The sequence below is a fragment of the Anomaloglossus baeobatrachus genome, chromosome 3, assembly GCF_048569485.1.
Source record: "Anomaloglossus baeobatrachus isolate aAnoBae1 chromosome 3, aAnoBae1.hap1, whole genome shotgun sequence".
NCBI lineage: Eukaryota > Metazoa > Chordata > Amphibia > Anura > Aromobatidae > Anomaloglossus > Anomaloglossus baeobatrachus.
The window spans coordinates 562,315,759-562,338,994 of NC_134355.1; the positions used below are offsets into that span (position 1 = coordinate 562,315,759).

General features: G+C 41.5%; 1 protein-coding gene across 1 annotated transcript in view; it reads left to right on the top strand.

Annotated features, from left to right (window-relative positions):
* Nucleotides 1-23,236, top strand: part of LOC142296842 (EF-hand domain-containing protein D2-like) — a 45,589-nt gene that overhangs the window by 19,502 nt on the left and 2,851 nt on the right. The window contains exons 2-3 of the mRNA XM_075340884.1: nucleotides 4,654-4,801; nucleotides 20,916-21,050. Of these exons, the coding sequence (XP_075196999.1) occupies nucleotides 4,654-4,801; nucleotides 20,916-21,050 (283 nt within the window). The remainder of the gene's footprint in view (nucleotides 1-4,653; nucleotides 4,802-20,915; nucleotides 21,051-23,236) is intronic.

The following is a 23,236-nucleotide window of genomic DNA, read 5'->3' on the forward strand; positions in this document are numbered from 1 at the left end:
AGCGGACTCCTGAAGTTGCAAGCACAGGCAGGCCACCATTACACAAGAGTGCAGGAGAAAGACAGAGACCACCAGCCGGGTGGGGGACCAGAACGCAGCCGGCTACGGGCACCGACCACACTCACCTTGGTTTACCAGAGACTCGTGTGTTTCCTTCACTGGTGAGTACACCAGTACCCTGCGGTCTCCCATCTCCCTGCACCAACAAATCCCAACGGGTCCCGGGGCCACCATCCCTGCCCACGGAGGGGTTAACAACTTGCTGCACAACATCTCCCACTGGGTGCCCCGTAATTGCAGCAGTGGTGTCCAAACTCACCACATACCGTAGGTGGCGTCACGAACCTAGTACGGCCCAGCTCGTACATATACGTCCTACATCCACCACCCCCAAACCCTATTCATTCGGAGTGTCCGGGGGATCCCCCAGGTCCGGAGACCCTCGAGCCACCCACCGGAAGGCCCGGACCCGAGCAGCTTCAGGCTGCCGGCACGGGGGCGGCACAGTTCTGTGGGTTCCTTCTATGAATTTAGATCTTTAGTGCCTTCCATAAATGTTCTGTTTTGGATTCAGGTCAAGTGATTGGCTGGGCCATTCTAGCAGCTTTATTTTCTTTCTCTGAAACCAATGGAGTTTCCCTGGCTGTGTGTTTGGGATCATTGTCTTGCTGAAATGTCCACCCTTGTTTCGCCTTCATCATCCTGGTAGATGGCAGCAAATTTTTAGCGATGTCTATTCATTCTTCCTTCCATTATGTGATATTTGCAAGTGCCTTATGCTGAAAGACTGCCCCCCCAATGATGTCCTCACCTCTCAACTTCACTGTTGGTATGGTGTTTTTTGGGGTGGTAAGTAGTGTCTTTTGGCCTCTAAACATGGTGTTTATTATTGCATGCAAATAATTTAAATTTTGGTCTCTTCTGATAAGATTATATTCTTCCAGTATTTCATAAGCTTGTATAAATGTTGAACAAATTTGAAAACTTTTTGTTCAGCAGTGGAGTTTTGCATGGTGAGCGTGCATATAGGCCATGTCTTAAAGACTCCTCTGAAGAAGCCCACGCGAAACGTGCGTAGGGGTCTTGGAGACACAATATCTTGCAGAATCCAGGGTACCATGGGTGAGTGTTACTAACTTGTAAGTTGAGTGCCTTTGCTGCTTTTTTGTACGTGCACTTTATCCTAGCAGGTGATTCCCACTGTGAAGCGGGGTACTCTTGCTGCTACAATACTACGTCCTCATTTTTCTTGTTGTTCAGATGTTGTTGACATAGAGGCCATGGAGGTTGAGTGCATTACTTATTGTTTTCTTGGAAACAATTGTACCTGTTGATTCCAGGTCTTTCTGCAGCGCTCCACAGCTATTTGTTGGCTTTTGGACAACTCTTCTGATAATTCTTTTCAATCCTCTATCTGTCATCTTTCATCACCTGATCAGGTTTGGTTTATGGTGAAATTATGTTTTTTCCACTGCAGGATTATGGCCCCAACAGTGCTCACTGGAACCTTCAGTAGTTTAGAAATTCTTCTGTAACCAATGGCATCAGTTTGTTTTGCAACATTAAGGATGCCAAGGTCTTCAGACAGCTCACTGGTTTTACCCTTCATGAGAGGTTTCTTATTTGGCACCTTGGTAATGAGACATCCTTTTATAGCCGTCAATCGAACCAGCTGATATTTTTTTACTAAGTGTTAGGATTGCTTTCTAATTGTTAATAGATTTCAGCTGGTGTCATGACTTTCCATCACTTTATTTTTTGCACCTCTTCATGTGTGCAATAGTTTTTGTTTTTTTCCCCCTGTTTATGTATCATTATTACCCTTAATTTATGGACCTCTATGGTTTAATTTATTTGTCTTTGTGGATTGGTGTTCAATACTTATTTCACTGTGTGTGTGTTTGTGTGCGTGTGTGTGTGTGTGTGTGTGTGTGTATATATATATATATATATATATATATATATATATATATATATATATATATATATATATATATATATATATATATATATATATATATATATATATATATATATATATATATATATATATATATATATATTATATACAGTTAGGTCCAGAAATATTTGGACAGTGACACAATTTTCGCGAGTTGGGCTCTGCATGCCACCACATTGGATTTGAAATGAAACCTCTACAACAGAATTCAAGTGCAGATTGTAACATTTAATTTGAAGGTTTGAACAAAAATATCTGATAGAAATTGTAGGAATTGTACACATTTCTTTACAAACACTCCACATTTTAGGAGGTCAAAAGTAATTGGACAAATAAACCAAACCCAAACAAAATATTTTTATTTTCAATATTTTGTTGCGAATCCTTTGGAGGCAATCACTGCCTTAAGTCTGGAACCCATGGACATCACCAAACGCTGGGTTTCCTCCTTCTTAATGCTTTGCCAGGCCTTTACAGCTGCAGCCTTCAGGTCTTGCTTGTTTGTGGGTCTTTCCGTCTTACGTCTGGATTTGAGCAAGTGAAATGCATGCTCAATTGGGTTAAGATCTGGTGATTGACTTGGCCATTGCAGAATGTTCCACTTTTTTGCACTCATGAACTCCTGGGTAGCTTTGGCTGTATGCTTGGGGTCATTGTCCATCTGTACTATGAAGTACCGTCCGATCAACTTTGCGGCATTTGGCTGAATCTGGGCTGAAAGTATATCCCTGTACACTTCAGAATTCATCCGGCTACTCTTGTCTGCTGTTATGTCATCAATAAACACAAGTGACCCAGTGCCATTGAAAGCCATGCATGCCCATGCCATCACGTTGCCTCCACCATGTTTTACAGAGGATGTGGTGTGCCTTGGATCATGTGCCGTTCCCTTTCTTCTCCAAACTTTTTTCTTCCCATCATTCTGGTACAGGTTGATCTTTCTCTCATCTGTCCAGAGAATACTTTTCCAGAACTGAGCTGGCTTCATGAGGTGTTTTTCAGCAAATGTAACTCTGGCCTGTCTATTTTTGGAATTGATGAATGGTTTGCATCTAGATGTGAACCCTTTGTATTTACTTTCATGGAGTCTTCTCTTTACTGTTGACTTAGAGACAGATACACCTACTTCACCGAGAGTGTTCTGGACTTCAGTTGATGTTGTGAACGGGTTCTTCTTCACCAAAGAAAGTATGCGGCGATCATCCACCACTGTTGTCATCTGTGGACGCCCAGGCCTTTTTGAGTTCCCAAGCTCACCAGTCAATTCCTTTTTTCTCAGAATGTACCCGACTGTTGATTTTGCTACTCCAAGCATGTCTGCTATCTCTCTGATGGATTTTTTCTTTTTTTTCAGCCTCAGGATGTTCTGCTTCACCTCAATTGAGAGTTCCTCCAGACCGCATGTTGTCTGGTCACAGCAACAGCTTCCAAATGCAAAACCACACACCTGTAATCAACCCCAGACCTTTTAACTACTTCATTGATTACAGGTTAACGAGGGAGACGCCTTCAGAGTTAATTGCAGCCCTTAGAGTCCCTTGTCCAATTACTTTTGATCCCTTGAAAAAGAGGAGGCTATGCATTACAGAGCTATGATTCCTAAACCCTTTCTCCGATTTGGATGTGAAAACTCTCATATTGCAGCTGGGAGTGTGCACTTTCAGCCCATATTATATATATAATTGTATTTCTGAACATGTTTTTGTAAACAGCTAAAATAACAAAACTTGTGTCACTGTCCAAATATTTCTGGACCTAACTGTATGTGTGTATACATTGACTAGCTCCATCATATGCAATATATCCTACCAATAGAACTTCTAAGTATTTGTATGAATTTGGAGGTATATGAGTGCCCTCTCGAGATCTGTGGGTATCCAATTATGACCTTAAAGAAGTTGTGGGTTGTATTGAGCTGTAAAGTACAGAATATTGTTTAGGCTGCTTTCACACTACGTTTTTTATTTAGCATGCGCGTCATGAACGTTTTTTTGCTGCAAAAGCGGATCCTGTTTTTGCAAAGAAACGCATGCAAACGCATGTGTTATATTGCAGGATCCTGTCACTTTAAGTTTATGGGCGGCCATTGGAGTCAAGTGATTGGGAGTGAGGGGAACTGAACGTGAAAGACTGGGAGCAGACATCTGACAGCTGTGGAGGCTCGTAACCAAGGTAAACATCGGGTAACTTGCTTGGATACCCGATATTTACATTGGGTACGAGCGTCTGCAGCTGCTAGGAGCCGGGCTGCTGCTCTCTGCACACGTAACCAAGATAAACATCGGGTAACTAAGGCCGCGGTTACCTGATGTTTACCTTGGTTACGAGCGTCCTCCGCTCTCAGGCGGGGGAGAGTAGAGGGAGGGAGGGGGAGGGAGAAAACTCACGCAAACGCAGGTGAACGCATGTTGACGCAAGTCCATTGCAATTGCATTGAAATGAAAACGCATTTGCACTGGATCCGTTTTTGCGTTAAAAAAAACGTTCATGACGGATGTTAAAAAAAATGTAGTGTGAAAGCAGCCTTACTCTTTTATAGGTTATAACTGGAACTGGATATAAAAAAGAATGTAAGAAATAGAAGCACAGCGTGTTGTGGAGAGTTTCCATCATTTTTCATTCTGTTCTAATTAAACTTTACATAGGACTACTTTAGTTGTATCAAATTTTTTTTTTTCTTTTGTGCTGTGTAGGTATGACACTGGACGGGACAATTTCATAGACATGATGGAGCTGAAGCTTATGATGGAGAAGTTGGGAGCCCCACAGACTCATCTTGGTTTGAAGAATATGATCACAGAAGTAGATGAAGATATTGATGGAAAGATGAACTTTCGGGAGGTATGCACTTAATCGCTTGTAGATATACAGTGCCTTGCGAAATTATTCGGCCCCCTTGAATTTTTCAACCTTTCCCCACATTTCAGGCTTCAAACATAAAGATAAAAAATGTTGATGTTATGGTGAAGAATCAACAACAAGTGGGACACAATTGTGAAGTTGAATGAAATTTATTGCTTATTTTAAACTTTTATCAAAACTAATAAACTGAAAATTGGGGCGTGTAATATTATTCATCCCCTTTACGTTTATACTTTGTAGCGTAACCTTTTGCTGCGATTACAGCTGTAAGTCGCTTGGGGTATGTGTCTATCAGTTTTGCATATCCAGAGACTGAAATTTTCGCCCATTCTTCCTTTGCAAATAGCTGGAGCTGAGTGAGGTTGGATGGAGAGCGTTTGAACAGCAGTTTTGAACTCTTTCCACAGATTCTCGATTGGATTCAGGTCTGGACTTTGACTTGGTCATTCTAACACCTGGATTAATTTATTTGTGAACCATTCCATTGTAGATTTTGCTTTGTTTGGGATCATTGTCTTGTTGGAAGACAAATCTCCGTCCCAGTCTCAGGTCTTTTGTAGACTCCAACAGGTTTTCTTCAAGAATGGTCCTGTATTTGGCTCCATCCATCTTCCCATCAATTTTAACCATCTTCCCTGTCCCTGCTGAAGAAAAGCAGGCCCAAACCATGATGCTGCCACCACCATGTTTGACAGTGGGGTTGGTGTGTTCAGGGTGAGGAGCTGTTGCTTTTAAGCCAAACGTATCGTTTGGCATTGTGCCCAAAAAGTTCGATTTTTGGTTTCATCTGACCAGAGCACCTTCTTCCACATGTCTGGTGTGTCTCCCAGGTGGCTTTTGGCAAGCTTCAAACAACGCTTGTTATGGATATCTTTGAGAAATGGCTTTCTTTTTGCCACTCTTCCATAAAGGCCAGATTTGTGCAATGTATGACTGATTGTATCCTATGGACAGACTCTCCCACCTCAGCTGTAGATCTCTGCAGTTCATCCAGAGTGATCATGGGCCTCTTGGATGTATCTCTGATCAGTCTTCTCCTTTGAGATTAAATTTTTGAGGGATGGCCGCGTCTTGGTAGCTTTGCAGTGGTATGATACTCCTTCCATTTCAGTATGATCGCTTGCACAGTGCTTCCTGGGATGTTTAAAGTTGTGGAAATATTTTTGTAACCAAATCCGGCTTTAAACTTCTCCACAACAGTATTACGGACCTGCCTGTTGTGTTCCTTGGTCTTCATGATGCTCTCTGTGCTTTATACAAAACACTGAGACTATCACAGCGCAGGTGCATTTATACGGAGAATTGATTACACACAGGCAGCTTATATTTATCATCATCATCAGTCATTTAGGACAACATTGGATCATTCAGAGATCCTCAATGAACTTTTGGAGTGCGTTTGCTGCACTGAAAATAAAGGGGACGAATAATATTGCACGCTCCAATTTTCAGTTTATTATTTTTTATGAAAGTTTAAAATAAGCAATAAATTTCGTTCAGCTTCACAATTGTGTCCCACTTGTTGTTTCTTCACCATAAATTTAAATTTTTTTATCTTTGTTTGAAGCCTGAAATATGGGAAAAGGTTGAAAAATTCAAGGGGGCTTAATACTTTTGCAAGGCACTGTAGTTATGGTTGGCCAAACCCTTTAACACCTAATCATAGCTGGGTGTGAAAAGTATATCAAAAGTACGAGGGATGGCCGGGCATGTGTACGGTACTGACAGAGATAAGTGCTGTACTCATGCGGAATTCTTGGGTCCTGTTCTCCATATTAGTGGGGCTACTTGTCCTTGTAACATATGATAAATTATGATGGGCAAACCCCTTTAACACATTGGCATAACACTGAAATGTAGAATGTTACTTTTGCTATAACAATTTTAGCAACGTATTACAAAGAGCCAAGAATATTTAACTCTCGGGGAAAAATGCTTAGCCGTGCGATTGAAAACTATGAATCGTTCAGGGTGTGCTGATTATACATTGCAATTACTTTAATCACTGCATTTAGCTGAAGTGTGACCTGAATGAACTCAATAGAAGAATTAAAGTTCAAGTTTTGTTCTTAAGGGGTACTTTGTACATTACGACATCGCAAGCCGATGCTGCGATGTCGAGCGCGATAGTCCCCGCCACATGCACTCACCTGCCCTGCGACATCGCTCTGGCTGGCGATCCGCCTCCTTCCTAAGGGGGCGGGTCGTGCGACGTCACACGGCAGGCGGCCAATAGAAGTGGAGGGGCGGAGATGAGCAGGATGTAAACATCCCGTCCACCTCCTTCCTTCCGGATAGCAGCCGGGATGCAGGTAGATGTTCCTCGCTCCTGCGGCTTCATACACAGCGATGTGTGCTGCCGCAGGAACGAGGAACAACATCATACCTGTCGCTGCATCGGCATTATGGAAATGTCGGACCCTACACTGATGATACGATAACGACGCTTTTGCGCTCATTTAATCGTATCAAAAAGGATTTGCACACTACGACATCTACTGCGACGCCGGATGTGCGTCACTTTCGATTTGACCCCAATGGTGCTTTATTGTAAACCACATATCCAGGCATACCTACCATCCCAACCACTATTCCTACATATCTTCTGAGCGTGTGCAGTAAGTAAGAAGAATAACTCTGCATTATGGTTATAACTAGGGCAGAGTGGACCCGGACTGTAAAAATCCAGATCTGCACGGTTTCAAAGATGCCTGGGGTGCCGGACTCGGGATTCCGGGTGCACGATCCGGATTCAGGACTGGGGAAATTAAAGGAAAAATATAGAAAACAAGAATTAAGCAAGTGTTTCATACTTACGGAGACTGTGTGTTATAGCAGCAAACTGCTTCCGGGTCGCGCATTCACTTCCTGTACTGTTCAATAGGCTCATCGTGTACACACAGCTTTCCGTGTTTTCCCCGCCCACCGGCTGTCCTGTCCTGTCTGTGATTGGTTGCAGTCAGACGCGCCCCCAGCCTGTGACAATGTCTGCCTGCAGTCATCGCGGCTCAGTCATTGTCTACACTCACAGCCGGCAGTCATGTTCTATGGCCAGTAGCTGTGAGATGTAGCAGAGCTGGATGCGTCGTGGGACCTCGAGTGGATTACGCCGGACCTGGAGGGGTGTTTGGGGTTAATAAAGTGGTGAAGGACGGTGTATTTTTGTATTTTATTACAAATAAAGGATTTTTTCTCTGTACTTATTTACTTTCATATACAGGTTATTGACGCAGGTATCTCGGACGCCTGTGCCATCATAACCTAGGGTTTAGTAGCAGCTGTGCGCTGTTATTAACCTCTGCTATTACCCCAATTGCCACTGCACCAGGGCAACGGGAAGAGCCGGTAAAGCAGCGGGATTGTCACATCTAATGGATACGGCAATACCGGGCAGCTGTGGGCTGAGAATACTAGCCCCCAGCCGGCTTTATCTTGGCTGGGTATCAAAATTGGAGGGGAACGCATGCCTTTTTTTTTTTTTTTTTATTTTATTTAAATTAAAAAAAAAAAAAAAAGTCGCATGCCGTCTCTTAGGCTGGAGTCACACTTGCGAGGGACTCGCGTCGCATCTCCCGTCACAGCCGCACATTCTTGACAGGAGCAGGTCGCCGCATGTGTCTTTATGTACCTGCACGCTCATGTTTGGAGAGCGCCAGGCCATGCCAGGTGATGTGATGAGTCCCTTGCACGTGTGACTCTTGGCTTATTTTGATGCACAGATAAAGCCCAACAGCTGGGGGCTGTAGCGGTGGGCTTTATCTGTGCTCGTATCAGAATACGGGGGACCCTGCACTGATTGTTTTATTTCATTTTTTTTTTTTTTTTTTTTTTTATACCACCATACTGCCCCGCAGACACTTGCACTGGTTTATTTTTAAATTTAGCAGGGACCCGCTGGTCCCGTTTTTTTGCGACTTCGACCTACTCTAGTGATAACACAGGGATCTTATGGTGAAGTAAGTTTAAATGGGAAACATAGGATCCGTGGGTGTGGATTATGTGGTGCTGTCATGGCATGAGATATATTATTGGTCTATTGACTCACGTACAAAATTACAAATCTGCAATAGCTTTGAGAAGTTAACACTGATGCTTTGATTTTGAGGAGTTTTGCAGCCTCTGGCACTGGTTGTTTTGACTGCAAAGCATCATGAAATCTGAAGATTACCAAAGGATTTTGGGCCACAATTTTTTGTCCAGTGTCAGAAATCTGGTTTTGGCTATGTGCGCACGTGTGCGTCTTGCATGCAGTTATGCTGCGTTCTGCACCGCAGCGTAACTGCATGCGTCCTGCGTTCCCTGCACAGTCTATGAAGATTGTGCATGAGACGTGCGCACGTGTCGTATTAGAACGCAGCGATTCGGCTGCTGCCCGAAGCGCGCGTTCTAAGAAGTGACATGTCACTTCTTCCATGCGGTTTGCATGCTGTCTATAGGGAGAGGCAGCATGCAGAGCGCACGAATCTGCCGGCACCAGGCGCTTCAGAACGGAGCTTTTCAGCTGCGCTCTGAAGTGGACCTTTTGTGTGCGGTGCACATAGCCTTTGGCGTCTTTTAGCAGGACAGGGACCTATAACATACTTAAAGTGTAACCATTGTTTAAAATTGTATGCCTAAAATCAATAGTACACATGAAAATAAGCCACTTTGTAATATATATTATCAGACAAATCTGCTTCTTTCTCTGCCAGAATTGATCAGTCATTATCAAAATTCTCAATTCTGAGGTAAAATCTGTATTCAATGAAGACTTTCCCATTACTGAGGTAGATGAGAGCTGCTACTGATAAGATTGAATCTAAATAGTAGGGAAGGAAGGATGGAGCAGCTCTAGCTCCTCCCTCTTGCTCCTCAATCTGCCTCTAGCTCCTCCCTCTAGTGTTGAATTGTATCCATAGCAACTGCCATCTCCTATCTCAGTAATGGCACAGTCCTCACTGAATACAGATTTTACCTCAGAATTGACAATTTTGATAATTGGCAGAGATAGAAGCACATTAGTCTTATACGATCTATTACAAAGTTGCTTATTTTCATGTGTAATATTGATTTCTGAAATAAAAATTAAAACAACAATTATGCTTTAACTCCTTTACGACCAAGGACGTAACTGTGCGTCCTTGGTCATGTCGCGGTAATCACTGCTGGCTGCTCTGGTGATATCTACACAACTCTGCTGATTTGAACAGCAAATATGTGGAGCTTGCCACTTAGATAAATGTGATCGCGCAATTTAATTGGCCTTAGCTGGGATCACGCCATTCCCTGCTGCCATCGAAGGCTATGTGATGTGATCACGATGGTTCCCATGGTGGCAACAGGTCATGTGATGACGTCTGTCGCTATCATGACGTAGTTCCTTTAGGAACTGACAGAGCAGTGGCTCTTAAAGTAACAGTGCATTTTTGCTGATCAGAGCTGTGGAGCTCTGATCAGTAGAAATGCACAAGCGATCAGACTGCTGATCCATAAAGTCCCCTAGGGGGACTAGTAAAATAAATGTGTAAAGAAATAAAAAGTTCAGATCACCCCCACTGAAAATAAGTTAAGAGAAAAATAAATACATATTTGGTATTTCCTCATTGAGAAATGCCTGATCTATCAAAATATCAAATCAGTCAATCAGATCGGTACATAACGTGGTGAGAGAAAAAAAATCCAAATGCCAAAATTACATTTTTAATTTTTTATTTATTTTTTTTTTGGTCACCGCAATTTTTTTTTTTTTTTTTAAATGCAATAACAGGCGATCAAAACGTAGCATCTGCACAAAAGTGATCATTTAAAAACATCAGCTTGAGATGCAAAAAATAAGCAGTCACTGAACCCCACTCGTACCAACCTGACACATCACAACAACACATCTGATTTACCATATACTGAACACTGAATAAACTATCGAGCAGTAGCGCTTTTTTTGCAATTTCACCGCACTTGGAATTTTTCTCCTGTTTTCCAGTACACTATATGGTAAAACTAATGGTTTCTTTCAAAAGTATAACTTGTCCCGCAAAAAGTAAGCCCTCATATGGCAATATTGACAGAAAAGTAAAAAGGTTATGGCTCTCAGAAAAGGGCAGGGAGGAAAAAATGAAAACAGAAAATTGCCCGGGGGTGAAGGGGCTCAAGAAGCCCTCAGAAATTGATGGAAACTAAGGGCTGGACAGTTCTGAAGTGGCCGCAATGAGTCCGGATTTAAATCCCACCTGTGGAGAGATGTTAAAATTGCTATCGGTACAAGACTCCTTCAAATACGAGACTTGGAGCAGTTTAGAAAAGTAGAGTGGTCCAAAATTCCAGGCGAGAGGATGAAGAAGCTTGATGATGGTTATAGGAACCGATTGATCGCAGTCATTTATTCCATAAGGTGTGTAACCTAATATTAAGTTCAAGGTACCAACAATTTTGGCCGACCCACTTTTAGAGTTTTGTGTGAAATTCTGTCCAATTTTTTTTTTTTTTTTTTGTGGTGGACTAGTACACACAAGAAATAAACATATATAACCAAACAAGTGATTCCAATATTTTTTTTTCTTTTTAAATAAATAGTTCATTTTCTTCATTTTCTGGAACAACTTTAACTGTGCCAACACTTTCAGCCGTGAGTGTATAGTCTGGTTACATTACAGCTTTTCTTTTACAAGGCCGGGGAATCTCCGGTGATTCCTGTAAACTATACATATTTAACATAAGTCGGTAATGGTTTGATGATGATTCTCTATACAAGGTTACATTTTTAACTGCAAAGATTTACTAATATATATATATATATATATATATATATATATATATATATATATAATATATATATTAAATTTTTTTTTTTTTTTTTTTGCCATGTAAAAACTATGGCAAAATGCATAAGGTAGCTTGATATGATACAGCTTTTCAGCTGACCATACCCGTTAGATAAGCATTAGCTGAACCTGCCAATTTTGGTGACTAGTTAACGTGTATAGCGTAGGACAGTGTTGTAACCTTTTTCCATGACTGTATGGATTTTACCTTTCCCAATACTGTTCGTGAGAAATCAGCTGCTGCAAAAGTGGCTTATTTCCCTACTACAAAAAGATTGGCCATACCATCAGCTTTTCATCCCCATCACCCAGGCATGTATTCTCATATACCCATGTATTCTCAAAAAGAAGAGAGTAAGACACTGCTAGACAACTCTGGTGACTACTTCCCTCTTATTAGAGCTAAGAATCGGCATGTTGAAATTCAGTATGTCCAGCCCTTACTATTCCGTGCATCTGTCTCAAGTATATAGCCAGCTGAAGCAAATCAAATGCCAACACCTAATACAATTGTAGCATTTGGCACTTAAACGGCAGTGCACCACGTATGGGCCACTGTGCAAATGGCAGGGTGATGGTTGCTACGTCTGTATGTCTAACTTTCTTAAAGAGAATCTGTCAGCAGGTTTTTATGTAATCTGAAGATGGCATGCTGCAAGGGTTAAAACAGAATTCAGGAATACCTATCTTTATCAAAGTCAGATCTGTTGTTTTATTTGCTTTGTTTGTTTAAGCATCAAGACCCTTATTATTGCTGAACTACAAAAGTCAAGCCCCCCTCCTCTGACACCTCAGTGTCAATGTAAAATCTCTGGTGTGTTGGTAAATCTAAAAATTCTGATCGTGTCAGAACAGCTGCACCCAGTGATCTAAGTAATACGTTGTTGGATTCAGGATCTTTGCCTACATCATATTGCTTTCAGATGAAGTAGCAAAAACCTGCTGACTGGTTCCCTTTAAAAGCTAGTACTTGAGTCTCTTTTTTAGAGTCCGGCTTTCAAGGACTTCTCTTTTTAGCTAAACTGTAGCAAGTGAACAGGTTAAACACTCATCAACAATGTGTGAGTGTGCAGTGGAAATTGCTGGAGGCTATTTTACTAGTGCTGTCATTTCCTGAGGACAGTCTTTGCCAAGGTTCACAGTGTAGATGTAGCTTAAGTTTTGATATCTACAACTTCCTGATAATAAATGTCAGAAGCATTGTATATGCCTGGTAGTTATTAACCGCTGGGCCGGGCGAAAGAGGCAGGCCTCGTCCAGGAACCAGTGAACATGCAATTGTGTATATACAAGGCTACCGCAGACACATGTATAATGGCTCAGACGGGCTCTGTGTAAATCACTCTAGGCCTAAGGTATCACAGACCCGTACACCTTTTTTTTTTTTTTTACTTTCTACATTGTGTGGGTGTGTATGAGCACAATGTAAAAAAGTGTGTGTGTGTGTGTGTATATATGTGTGTGTATATATATGTATATATATATATATATATATATATATATATATATATATATATATATATATATATATATATATATATATATATATATATATATATATATATATATATATATATATATATATATATATATATATATATATATATATATATATATATAATTTGGACAGTAACACAAGTTTTGTTATTTTAGCTGTTTACAAAAACATGTTCAGAAATACAATTATATTTATAATATGGGCTGAAAGTGCACACTCCCAGCTGCAATATGAGAGTTTTCACATCCAAATCGGAGAAAGGGTTTAGGAATCATAGCTCTGTAATGCATAGCCTCCTCTTTTTCAAGGGACCAAAAGTAATTGGACAAGGGACTCTAAGGGTTGCAATTAACTCTGAAGGCGTCTCCCTCGTTAACCTGTAATCAATGAAGTAGTTAAAAGGTCTGGGGTTGATTACAGGTGTGTGGTTTTGCATTTGGAAGCTGTTGCTGTGACCAGACAACATGCGGTCTAAGGAACTCTCAATTGAGGTGAAGCAGAACATCCTGAGGCTGAAAAAAAAGAAAAAATCCATCAGAGAGATAGCAGACATGCTTGGAGTAGCAAAATCAACAGTCAGGTACATTCTGAGAAAAAAGGAATTGACTGGTGAGCTTGGGAACTCAAAAAGGCCTGGGCGTCCACGGATGACAACAGTGGTGGATGATCGCCGCATACTTTCTTTGGTGAAGAAGAACCCGTTCACAACATCAACTGAAGTCCAGAACACTCTCAGTGAAGTAGGTGTATCTGTCTCTAAGTCAACAGTAAAGAGAAGACTCCATGAAAGTAAATACAAAGTGTTCACATCTAGATGCAAACCATTCATCAATTCCAAAAATAGACAGGCCAGAGTTAAATTTGCTGAAAAACACCTCATGAAGCCAGCTCAGTTCTGGAAAAGTATTCTATGGACAGATGAGACAAAGATCAACCTGTACCAGAATGATGGGAAGAAAAAAGTTTGGAGAAGAAAGGGAACGGCACATGATCCAAGGCACACCACATCCTCTGTAAAACATGGTGGAGGCAACGTGATGGCATGGGCATGCATGGCTTTCAATGGCACTGGGTCACTTGTGTTTATTGATGACATAACAGCAGACAAGAGTAGCCGGATGAATTCTGAAGTGTACCGGGATATACTTTCAGCCCAGATTCAGCCAAATGCCGCAAAGTTGATCGGACGGCGCTTCATAGTACAGATGGACAATGACCCCAAGCATACAGCCAAAGTTACCCAGGAGTTCATGAGTGCAAAAAAGTGGAACATTCTGCAATGGCCAAGTCAATCACCAGATCGTGTGTGTGTGTGTGTGTGTGTGTGTGTGTGTGTATATATGTGTGTGTATATATATATATATATATATAATTAATATACATATATATATATACACATATACACATATATATATATATATATATATATATATATATATATATATATATATATATATATATATATATATATATATATATATATATATATATATATATATATTCTCACAAAAAGTTAGGGATACTTCGCTTTTGTGTGAAATTTACGAAAAACATAAGTTCACCCTACGGTGATATTTTATCACAAAAGTAGGTCATTTAAGTAGAAGTAGCAATGGTGATTGTCCTCATTTCAAACAATTTTATTGAAACAAGCCAACAGTGGTGGATATACCCCCAAAAAACTGTGTGTCTCAATACTTTGTCATATAGTCTTGAGCATCAATTACAGTTTGACAACGACTTCTCATGCTGTTAACAAGTGGAGTTATTGTCTGCGGAGGCATGACATCCCACTCTTCTTGAACAGCGGCTCTCAGGTCATTTGAGGTATAGAGTTACGTACCTCCTCTACACAGCGACTCAGTTGATCTCATAGGTTTTCTATGGCATTCAGGTCTGGAGAAAGTACAGGTCGCTCTATTTGAGGTCCCCCAGTCTCCAGCAGCCGTTCCCTAATAACGTGACCTTGATAAGCTGGAGCATTGTCCTTCATGAAGATGAAATTAGCCCTGTGTTGTTCATACAGAGGCACAATGACTGGATTACTGATGACTAATAGTAGGGACTTGTCACTTTACCATTCACAAAGTGTAGGCCAGGTCTGTATTGAGTATATGGCTGCCCACACTTAGACCCTGTGCGCACATTGCGTTTTTTTTCTCAAGAACATTCTTTCTGCAGAATTTCTTGAGAAAAAGAATGAGCATGTCACTTCTTTTTTGCAGGTTCCATGCGTTTTTTGCCAAAGATAATGGTAAAAAAACGCAGGGACCAACCTGCACCAAAAACACAGTAAAAATGCATGCGTTTTTCGGTGCGTTATTGGTGCGTTTTTTGTTTGTTTTAATGTTTTATTATTGAAACAATTGTCAAATTACAAAGTCAACAGATAACACGATCAGATCTGGTATCATTGCAGTTAAACTCATTGCGATTAGTTCTCCCCACTTTCTCGGAACCTTAAATGCGAGATCAAAACTAAACAGCGTAATAGAAACTCTCAATTTGATAGTGGGTAAGATCGAAGCTAGAACATTAATCTGTTTTCCGGATTATTATGAAACTTTTTTTTTTTTAATAATTTTATCTCAAGAAATTCAGTTTTAGGAAGAAAGTTAGTGGGTTCAGGAGATTGAGGGAAAGAAGAGGATGATGGGAGAGGGAGGAGAGAGAGAAAAAAAAAAGGGATTGATTCAGAGTCCATTCATCAGTGCCAAGAGTAACCAGTGCTCTACCGGTGGTATGTCCACCTCCCTGGTGGGGGAATGTGACCTAAGAGCTTCTATTCTGTCTCATTTTGCTGGGCTACTTCACCAGCCTCCCTCTGCGCTGTGGCTGCTAGGAAATAGGGTTTAACCCTATAGGTCTGCCAAGCATTCCAGACTTTGATGAAAGAGAGCATATTTTAATGTGAATGGGCTGAAAGTTCCTCAGCATAGTACAGTTGATCTATTTTCAGCAGAAGTTGCGTAAGGGTGGGTATCTTCGTCGTGCGCCACATTTGGGCAATAAGAAGTTTACAGGCTGAACCCACAAATGACACCAGTTTCGAGTTAGCCTTATCTTTGGGCCACATTGGGAAATTCAATAGAATCTGCCTCGGGTCTAGACTCACCACTTTGCCTGTGAGGTCAGACAAAAGTTGTGATGCTATTTTCCAGAAGGGCTGGAGAGTCGGACATGTCCACCACACATGGAGATATGTGCCTTTTTATCCCTCTCGCATCTCCAGCATTGATCCGAGGAGGAGGAGCTCCATGAATTATATGAGGTGGGGACAATGTACCATCTCGGAATCGCTTTGAAGGAATTCTCTTGGACCCTTGCACAACATGACGACCCATGGGAGGTACTATAGATTTGGTTCGTTTGTACATCTGTGAATGTAATGTTCAAATCCCTTTCCCATCTTAATAGATATGCTCTCTTCATCACCAGTTTTTTTTGTGAGCAGGGTATTGTATAGATGAGAGTATTTTTTTGGGGGGTCTTTGTTTGCATGCAGAATGATTCAAAAGTTGTTGGGGGGGTCTGTCAAGACAGGATTGTATCAGTAGTGGTTGGATCACGTTTTATTTTCATGTAGTGAAGAAATGTAAGTTTAGCTATGGGGGGGAGTCTTAAACATATCCTTCTCGTCTGGTGAAAACAGTGGCTGATGCATAGCGCGCTCCTTGATGTATTGGCAAGGTATTATTGATGAATTGTGACTGGTTGAATTGATGAAAGGTGTCATCTTGGTCTCATGATATCAAAAATGTGAACAGCATGATGAGGAGGACAGTTTAAATACCAATTCTTATTGAGACCTAAACTTTATTGGGCATTTCATGGCTCAAACACCTGTTGTGAATTTTGCTGCTCCTTGGCAGGGTTCGGTTCCATTTGCGCTTTGCACGGACGAGTGCAATCCAATAAAACATCGTACTGCACTCGCACCAGTGCAAAACTTTGGAGCAGTGTCCATCTGCGATTCATTTCTCATGCCATATCGGCATGTGGAATGAATCGTAACATTTTGCGTTTGGCAGCGAGTCTCATCTCACGCACCCTCATATGTCTATGGGAGTGAATGAAACATTGCACTGCACTTGCATGTAATCCAACTGCAGTGTGATATACGCAGAGACAGGCCGGGGAAGAGATGGAGAGAAACTGCTCGCTCCCTCTTCTCCGCAGCTGTGATCTGATCGCATCACAATCTCATGACCCTCAGCTGACACCCACAGCAGAGGGTCATTAGCATATCTCTTCCAATGCTCACATCAGAAGCTATACGCTAGGAGAACCATACTCATATAATAATATACACACAAGCTGAGCAGTGTATTTTATTATTTTTATTTTTTTTTTTGCTGCCCACTCCATAGTAAAATTCAATGCTTAAATATGCAAGCCAATTCTTCAGTTCTTTGACATCAATGAATATTGAAATTTCACATGCTTGATCCCCTTTCCCCCCAGACATAATCTGTCATGTCACCCTTGTACACATGAGACAAGTGGTTTCTGCAACTTCATCTCACATTAGTTTATTATGTAAAGTGGCCTTAAAGTGGGTCTCGAAGGATGTAATAAAATAGCCTATGTATTGTAATTGAAATGGCAGTCTGTCCTAGTCTTGTGTCAGGACAGGCTGAAGTCTAAAGAAACACTGCTTCCAAGATTTGTCTCAAGTGACAGAGGAGTTGTCGCAAGCCCACAAACTGGTCAGCTACTAGTGATGGGCTGTGACAGGAGAAGAAATTAATCTTCTTGGCTGACTGCGCAAACTGAGGACTGAGAATGGAGAAAAAAAAACTTTCTGCCGAATCTGCTTATTTTATCAATTAATTTACTCTGACCATTTTCCTTTCAACTGATTCATGATTGCTGAACCACACAGGGAGCATGAATGAAAGACTGACTCCGCTATTGTAACCAGGTGTATTTTGCCAATATCATTAGATGAAATGGTTGGTTTCTGGCAGCTTCTAATCACCCCATTTTCTTTTGACAATCAAGTCTTCATTCACACGCATCCACAAAGGACTCGTAGACGAGTTATCCTAGTCACTTGGTCCCCGACTGCCTTTTAAAGGGAATCTGTCTTGTCCAATTATGTTGTTAACCTGCAGGTATAGGGTTAATCTGCAGTTTAATAGCGTTCTGAAGGTGCCTGGCCACTGTACTGAAAGTGAGGACCTGGTAAAATATATATACTTTGTTCTTCTGGGGAGCCACTAGCTTTCAGTCATGCATCTTAAGTCTTTGCTCCTTATACAGTGAGTGTTGGCTGTAAGCACACCCCGCCACTGACAGACAGCTCTACAGTACACCAGTGCAGAGACGACGGTCAGTGAAGTGCCGGGGCGTGCTTACAGTCTCTTCTTACTATATAATAAGTGATTACTGAAGCCATTTCGTCACACCTATAAGACTGAAAGCCGGCGGCATGCAGTTAATTTTCTCCTGGGTGCCGCATCCTCCATAATTATAGTAATGTTATCCAATCTGACAGGTTCCCTTTTAAAAGTATGTTTTCTTAAAGCGTTTCAAAGCAAAACATGTAAGGCTTTAATAGCGGAGCCAGACTGCTTCATGCTCCCCGATGTGGACAGTATTGTACCCAGATCTGCTTGTTAGAAGGCTATATGCTATTACCATAGTCGAGAACTTAGCTGGGCGATTTGATTACTAGGACTGTGGAATATATTGGTACTTTCTTTACCAACTTGGGACCCCCCAAGGGTATACATGCAACCTTTAATTCTGAAGATCAGAATTGCAATTGTATGGACTTTCTGTATTATGATGTCTTATAATCCCCTGCTCTGTTATGTAACTGCTGTATGTGACTGTGTGCATGGACATGGCATGCTGATACCATCTGGCTGGCATAGGCACGTCCTCCGCATAAACGCGGAGAATGGGCGACTGTTCTGCTTCTCTGCAGTTTCTCTTTACTGATGAAGATGAGAATACGATCAGGAAAGGTGAGGCGTGTGGGAAGCTTCACTCGCACAATGGCCCCTCAGTACGGGCCACATCGCTGTCTGATTACCTGTTGATAGCAGACACTGTGTGCCAGTCATCCTAGACTGTGAATGCTGTCATTGCCCTGATGAGGGGGCATAGTGCCTTCTATCTCACTATCCCGGTGAGGGCGGTGTGATTTGTGGAGTGAGATGTTTGTGATTATGACTACAATATAATACGACATTGTGTATGCCCAGAAACTGGCGGAGACCACCACCTGGGCCCATATACAAAGACTTTAAAGTAGGGCAATTCTCCTTTAAAGGGAACAGGTCACCAGGATTTTCCCTTTTATAAGCTGCAGCCAGCACCAGTGAGCCCTTATATACAGCATTCTATAATGCTATATAATATTATTATTATTATTAATAATAATAATAATAATAATAATAATAATAATAATAATAATAATAATAATAATAATAATAATAATAATAATAATATTTTATTTTCACTTATGTAGTGCTATTAATTCCACAGCACTTTACATACATTGGCAACACTGTATCCATAGGGCTCACAATCTAAATTCCTTATCAGTGTGTTTTGGAGTGTGGGAGGAAACCCACGCAAACACGGGGAGAACATACAAACTCCTTGCAGATGTTGTCCTTGGTGGGACATGAACCCAGGACCCCAGCGCTTGCAAGGCTGCAGTGCTAACCACTGAGCCATCGTGCCGCCCAAAGTGCTCAGGCCGCTCTGCGGGGTGGTCGGGTCCGATGGGCGTCATTGGTCTCACCTCCAATCCTCTTGCGATTGCCGTCCTCCTTTCCTGCTCTGTATGGATGATGCATCCTACGTCATTTATACAGAGGCTGCCATTGCGCTCCTGCTCATGCGCCCTCAGCAGGGCAGATCAAAGTATTGTAGTCCGCATGTGTGGGGGTTCTATGACCTTTCCCCACACCTGTGCATTACATTGCTTTACAGGAACGCAATTGTGGCCTCTGTGTGGATGTAGGACGCGTCATCCATACAGAGCAAGGAAGGAGGCCGCGATGTAAGGAAGAGAGGAGGTACCGTATGGAGACCACAAACGCCCATCAGACCCAACCACCCCGCAGGGGAGTATAACAAAAGCGTGCGTGCGTGTTGATCCAGCAATGACTAGGCGGAAGCAGGATGCTGATAACGGTAATCCAATATTTTGTATTTTTAACGGAAGTTGATAAGAGGCGCAGTGAGTACAGGAACAATTGATATTAGCAGGCAAAAATGCAAATGGGACTACGCGGTGGTGCCCGCCTTCCTCAAGGTCCTATCTACTAATTATATTTATATATATATATATATATATATATATATATATATATATATATATAACATTATTTTTATTCTAGAATGCTGTATATAAGCACTTACTGGTGGTGGCTGCAGCTTATAAGGGAAGATCCTGGTGCCAGGTTCCCTCTTACATTTTTCGTGTGGCCAGTGTTATATTGCCGTAATCATGTTACACATCCATTGCATACTTGGTGTTCACCTTCTCCCCTATGGTATAAGGCAGCAGTATACATCTATATTTGCCTGTAGGAAGTTGGCATCTAATTCCAGTATACAGTATTGTGTTGCAGAAGAGAAAACAGTGTAAGTAAGAAATACTTTTGTGAGGGCTTTGTACAACGAATTCCCCTTCAGTGTGTGCAGTATAAGCCGTCCTTACTGTAACCTGGCGTCACCTACTCTCCTATTATAAATCCTGACGATTGTGATCCAGCATTGCTTGTCACTGTGCTATAGCACCACATTTATTTCCATGCTTTGCTTCCTTTCCTAGTTTTTAATGATATTTCGCAAGGCGGCGGCAGGAGAACTGGAGGAAGACTGCGGACTGATGTGTCTAGCTAAGCTCTCTGAAATAGACGTGTCCACCGAGGGAGTACTGGGAGCCAAGAGCTTCTTTGAGGCCAAGGTGAGTCCACATTGTAGGAATGGTGGTGAATGGCAGCAGCTTGGCGTAGAAGTGAGATTGGTAATAATAATCATTTTAATAATTTTATTCATTTATATAGCGCTATTAATTCCACAGCGCTTTACATACATTGGCAAGGCTGGTACTGGCTGAATTGTGCATTACTGTGAATTGTACCACTAAGGGCTCTTTTCCACTTGTGTACCGCTTCCGGTGCGAGAGCATTGACAGTGTGCTGCGGTGTCAGCCGAGGGTCATGCGACTGATTTGATTTTGCGATCGTATCACAGCCTCGGAGAAGAGGAGGGAGCACTTTCTCCCCATCTCCTCTGCTGTCTATCCCTGTGTGCACCGCACTGCAGTGACATAACATGCGAGTGCAGTGCGATTTTACAAACGTGTGAGCCGAGACTCTGCAAATCGCAGCATGCTGCGATTTGCAGAGAGCCTGATTCGTGTGGAGAAAAAAACAGGACAGATAAAACTGTCTCATTGATTAACACTGGTGCAAGTGCAATCCGAAATTTATTTTTTTTTTCTTATCGGATCGTACTCGCACAAAAAAAATCGCAGATGGGGAAGCGACCTAAAATAGATTTTGCAAGGAGACAAGTGTTTGTTTTTTGGGTGGGTTATGTTTTGAAGGTTATGTTCACACAACAAGAAAATGCAAATTAAATGACATTTCGGAAATCTCATGCACATGTTGCTTATTTTTTCCTTGCAGTGTGAAGGCTGTCAATTCTTCCAGCTGTTTTTCACACATTTACATGAATGGTGTAAAAAAACAAAAACAAAACACATTCGCTCAAAAATGCAGCAACATGTGTGGAGGATTTTTTCAGAAGCATTTTCTTACCAAGACAGTTATGATGCAGAATAGTCTGCAGCAAATATTTAACGCGTGCACATATACACCTATTGAGTGGACTCTAACACAAGCTTTTTGCTATATAATCTTAGAGCAGCATAATATAGGAGCGGAGACCCTGATTCCAGTGAGGTTTCACTTAATTGGCTACTTGTGGTCATTTTGATTTAAAATTTTATTTTTGTGCTGCAGATCTACCAGATCTCTTAATGCAGAGCCTTGTATAACTTCACCCACACCACTCTGCCTATTCACAGTGTACTTATGAACCTGCTAATCAGTGGTGGGGACGGAGTTGTACAGCAGGACGACTACATAGCACATGGTTCTCTAGTGATCTACTGATAAAACACTGATCTTATTGAATCTACAAGCCGCTCAGTAAGTGACCCATTGTTGCCATGAGGGTCTCTGTCCCTTTATCATGATGCTCTCAGATTACATACAGTCATATGAAAAAGTTTGGGCACCCCTATTAATGTTAACCTTTTTCCTTTATAACAATTTGGGTTTTTGCAACAGCTATTTCAGTTTAATAATCTAATAACTGATGGACTCAGTAATATTTCTGGATTGAAATGAGGTTTATTGTACTAACAGAAAATGTGCAATCCGCATTTAAACAAAATTTGACCGGTGCAAAAGTATGGGCACCTCAACATAAAAGTGACATTAATATTTTGTAGATCCTCCTTTTGCAAAAATAACAGCCTCTAGTCGCTTCCTGTAGCTTGTAATGAGTTCCTGGATCCTGGATGAAGGTATATTTGACCATTCCTGTTTACAAAACAATTCCAGTTCAGTTAAGTTTGATGGTTGCCGAGCATGGACAGCACGCTTCAAATCATCCCACAGATTTTCAATGATATTCAGGTCTGGGGACTGGGATGGCCATTCCAGAACATTGTAATTGTTCTTCTGCATGAATGCCTGAGTAGATTTGGAGCGGTGTTTTGGATCATTGTCTTGCTGAAATATCCATCCCCTGCGTAATTTAACTTTGTCACTGATTCTTGCACATTGTCAAGAATCTGCTGATACGGAGTTGAATCCATGCGACCCTCAACTTTAACAAGATTCCTGGTGCCGGCATTTGCCACACAGCCCCAAAGCATGATGGAACCTCCACCAAATTTTACTGTGGGTAGCAAGTGCTTTTCTTGGAATGCTGTGTTTTTTTTGCCTCCATGCATAACGCCTTTTTGTATGACCAAACAACTCAATCTTTATTTCATCAGTCCACAGGACCTTCTTCCAAAATGTAACTGACTTGTCCAAATGTGCTTTTGCATACCTCAGGCGACTGTTTGTGGCG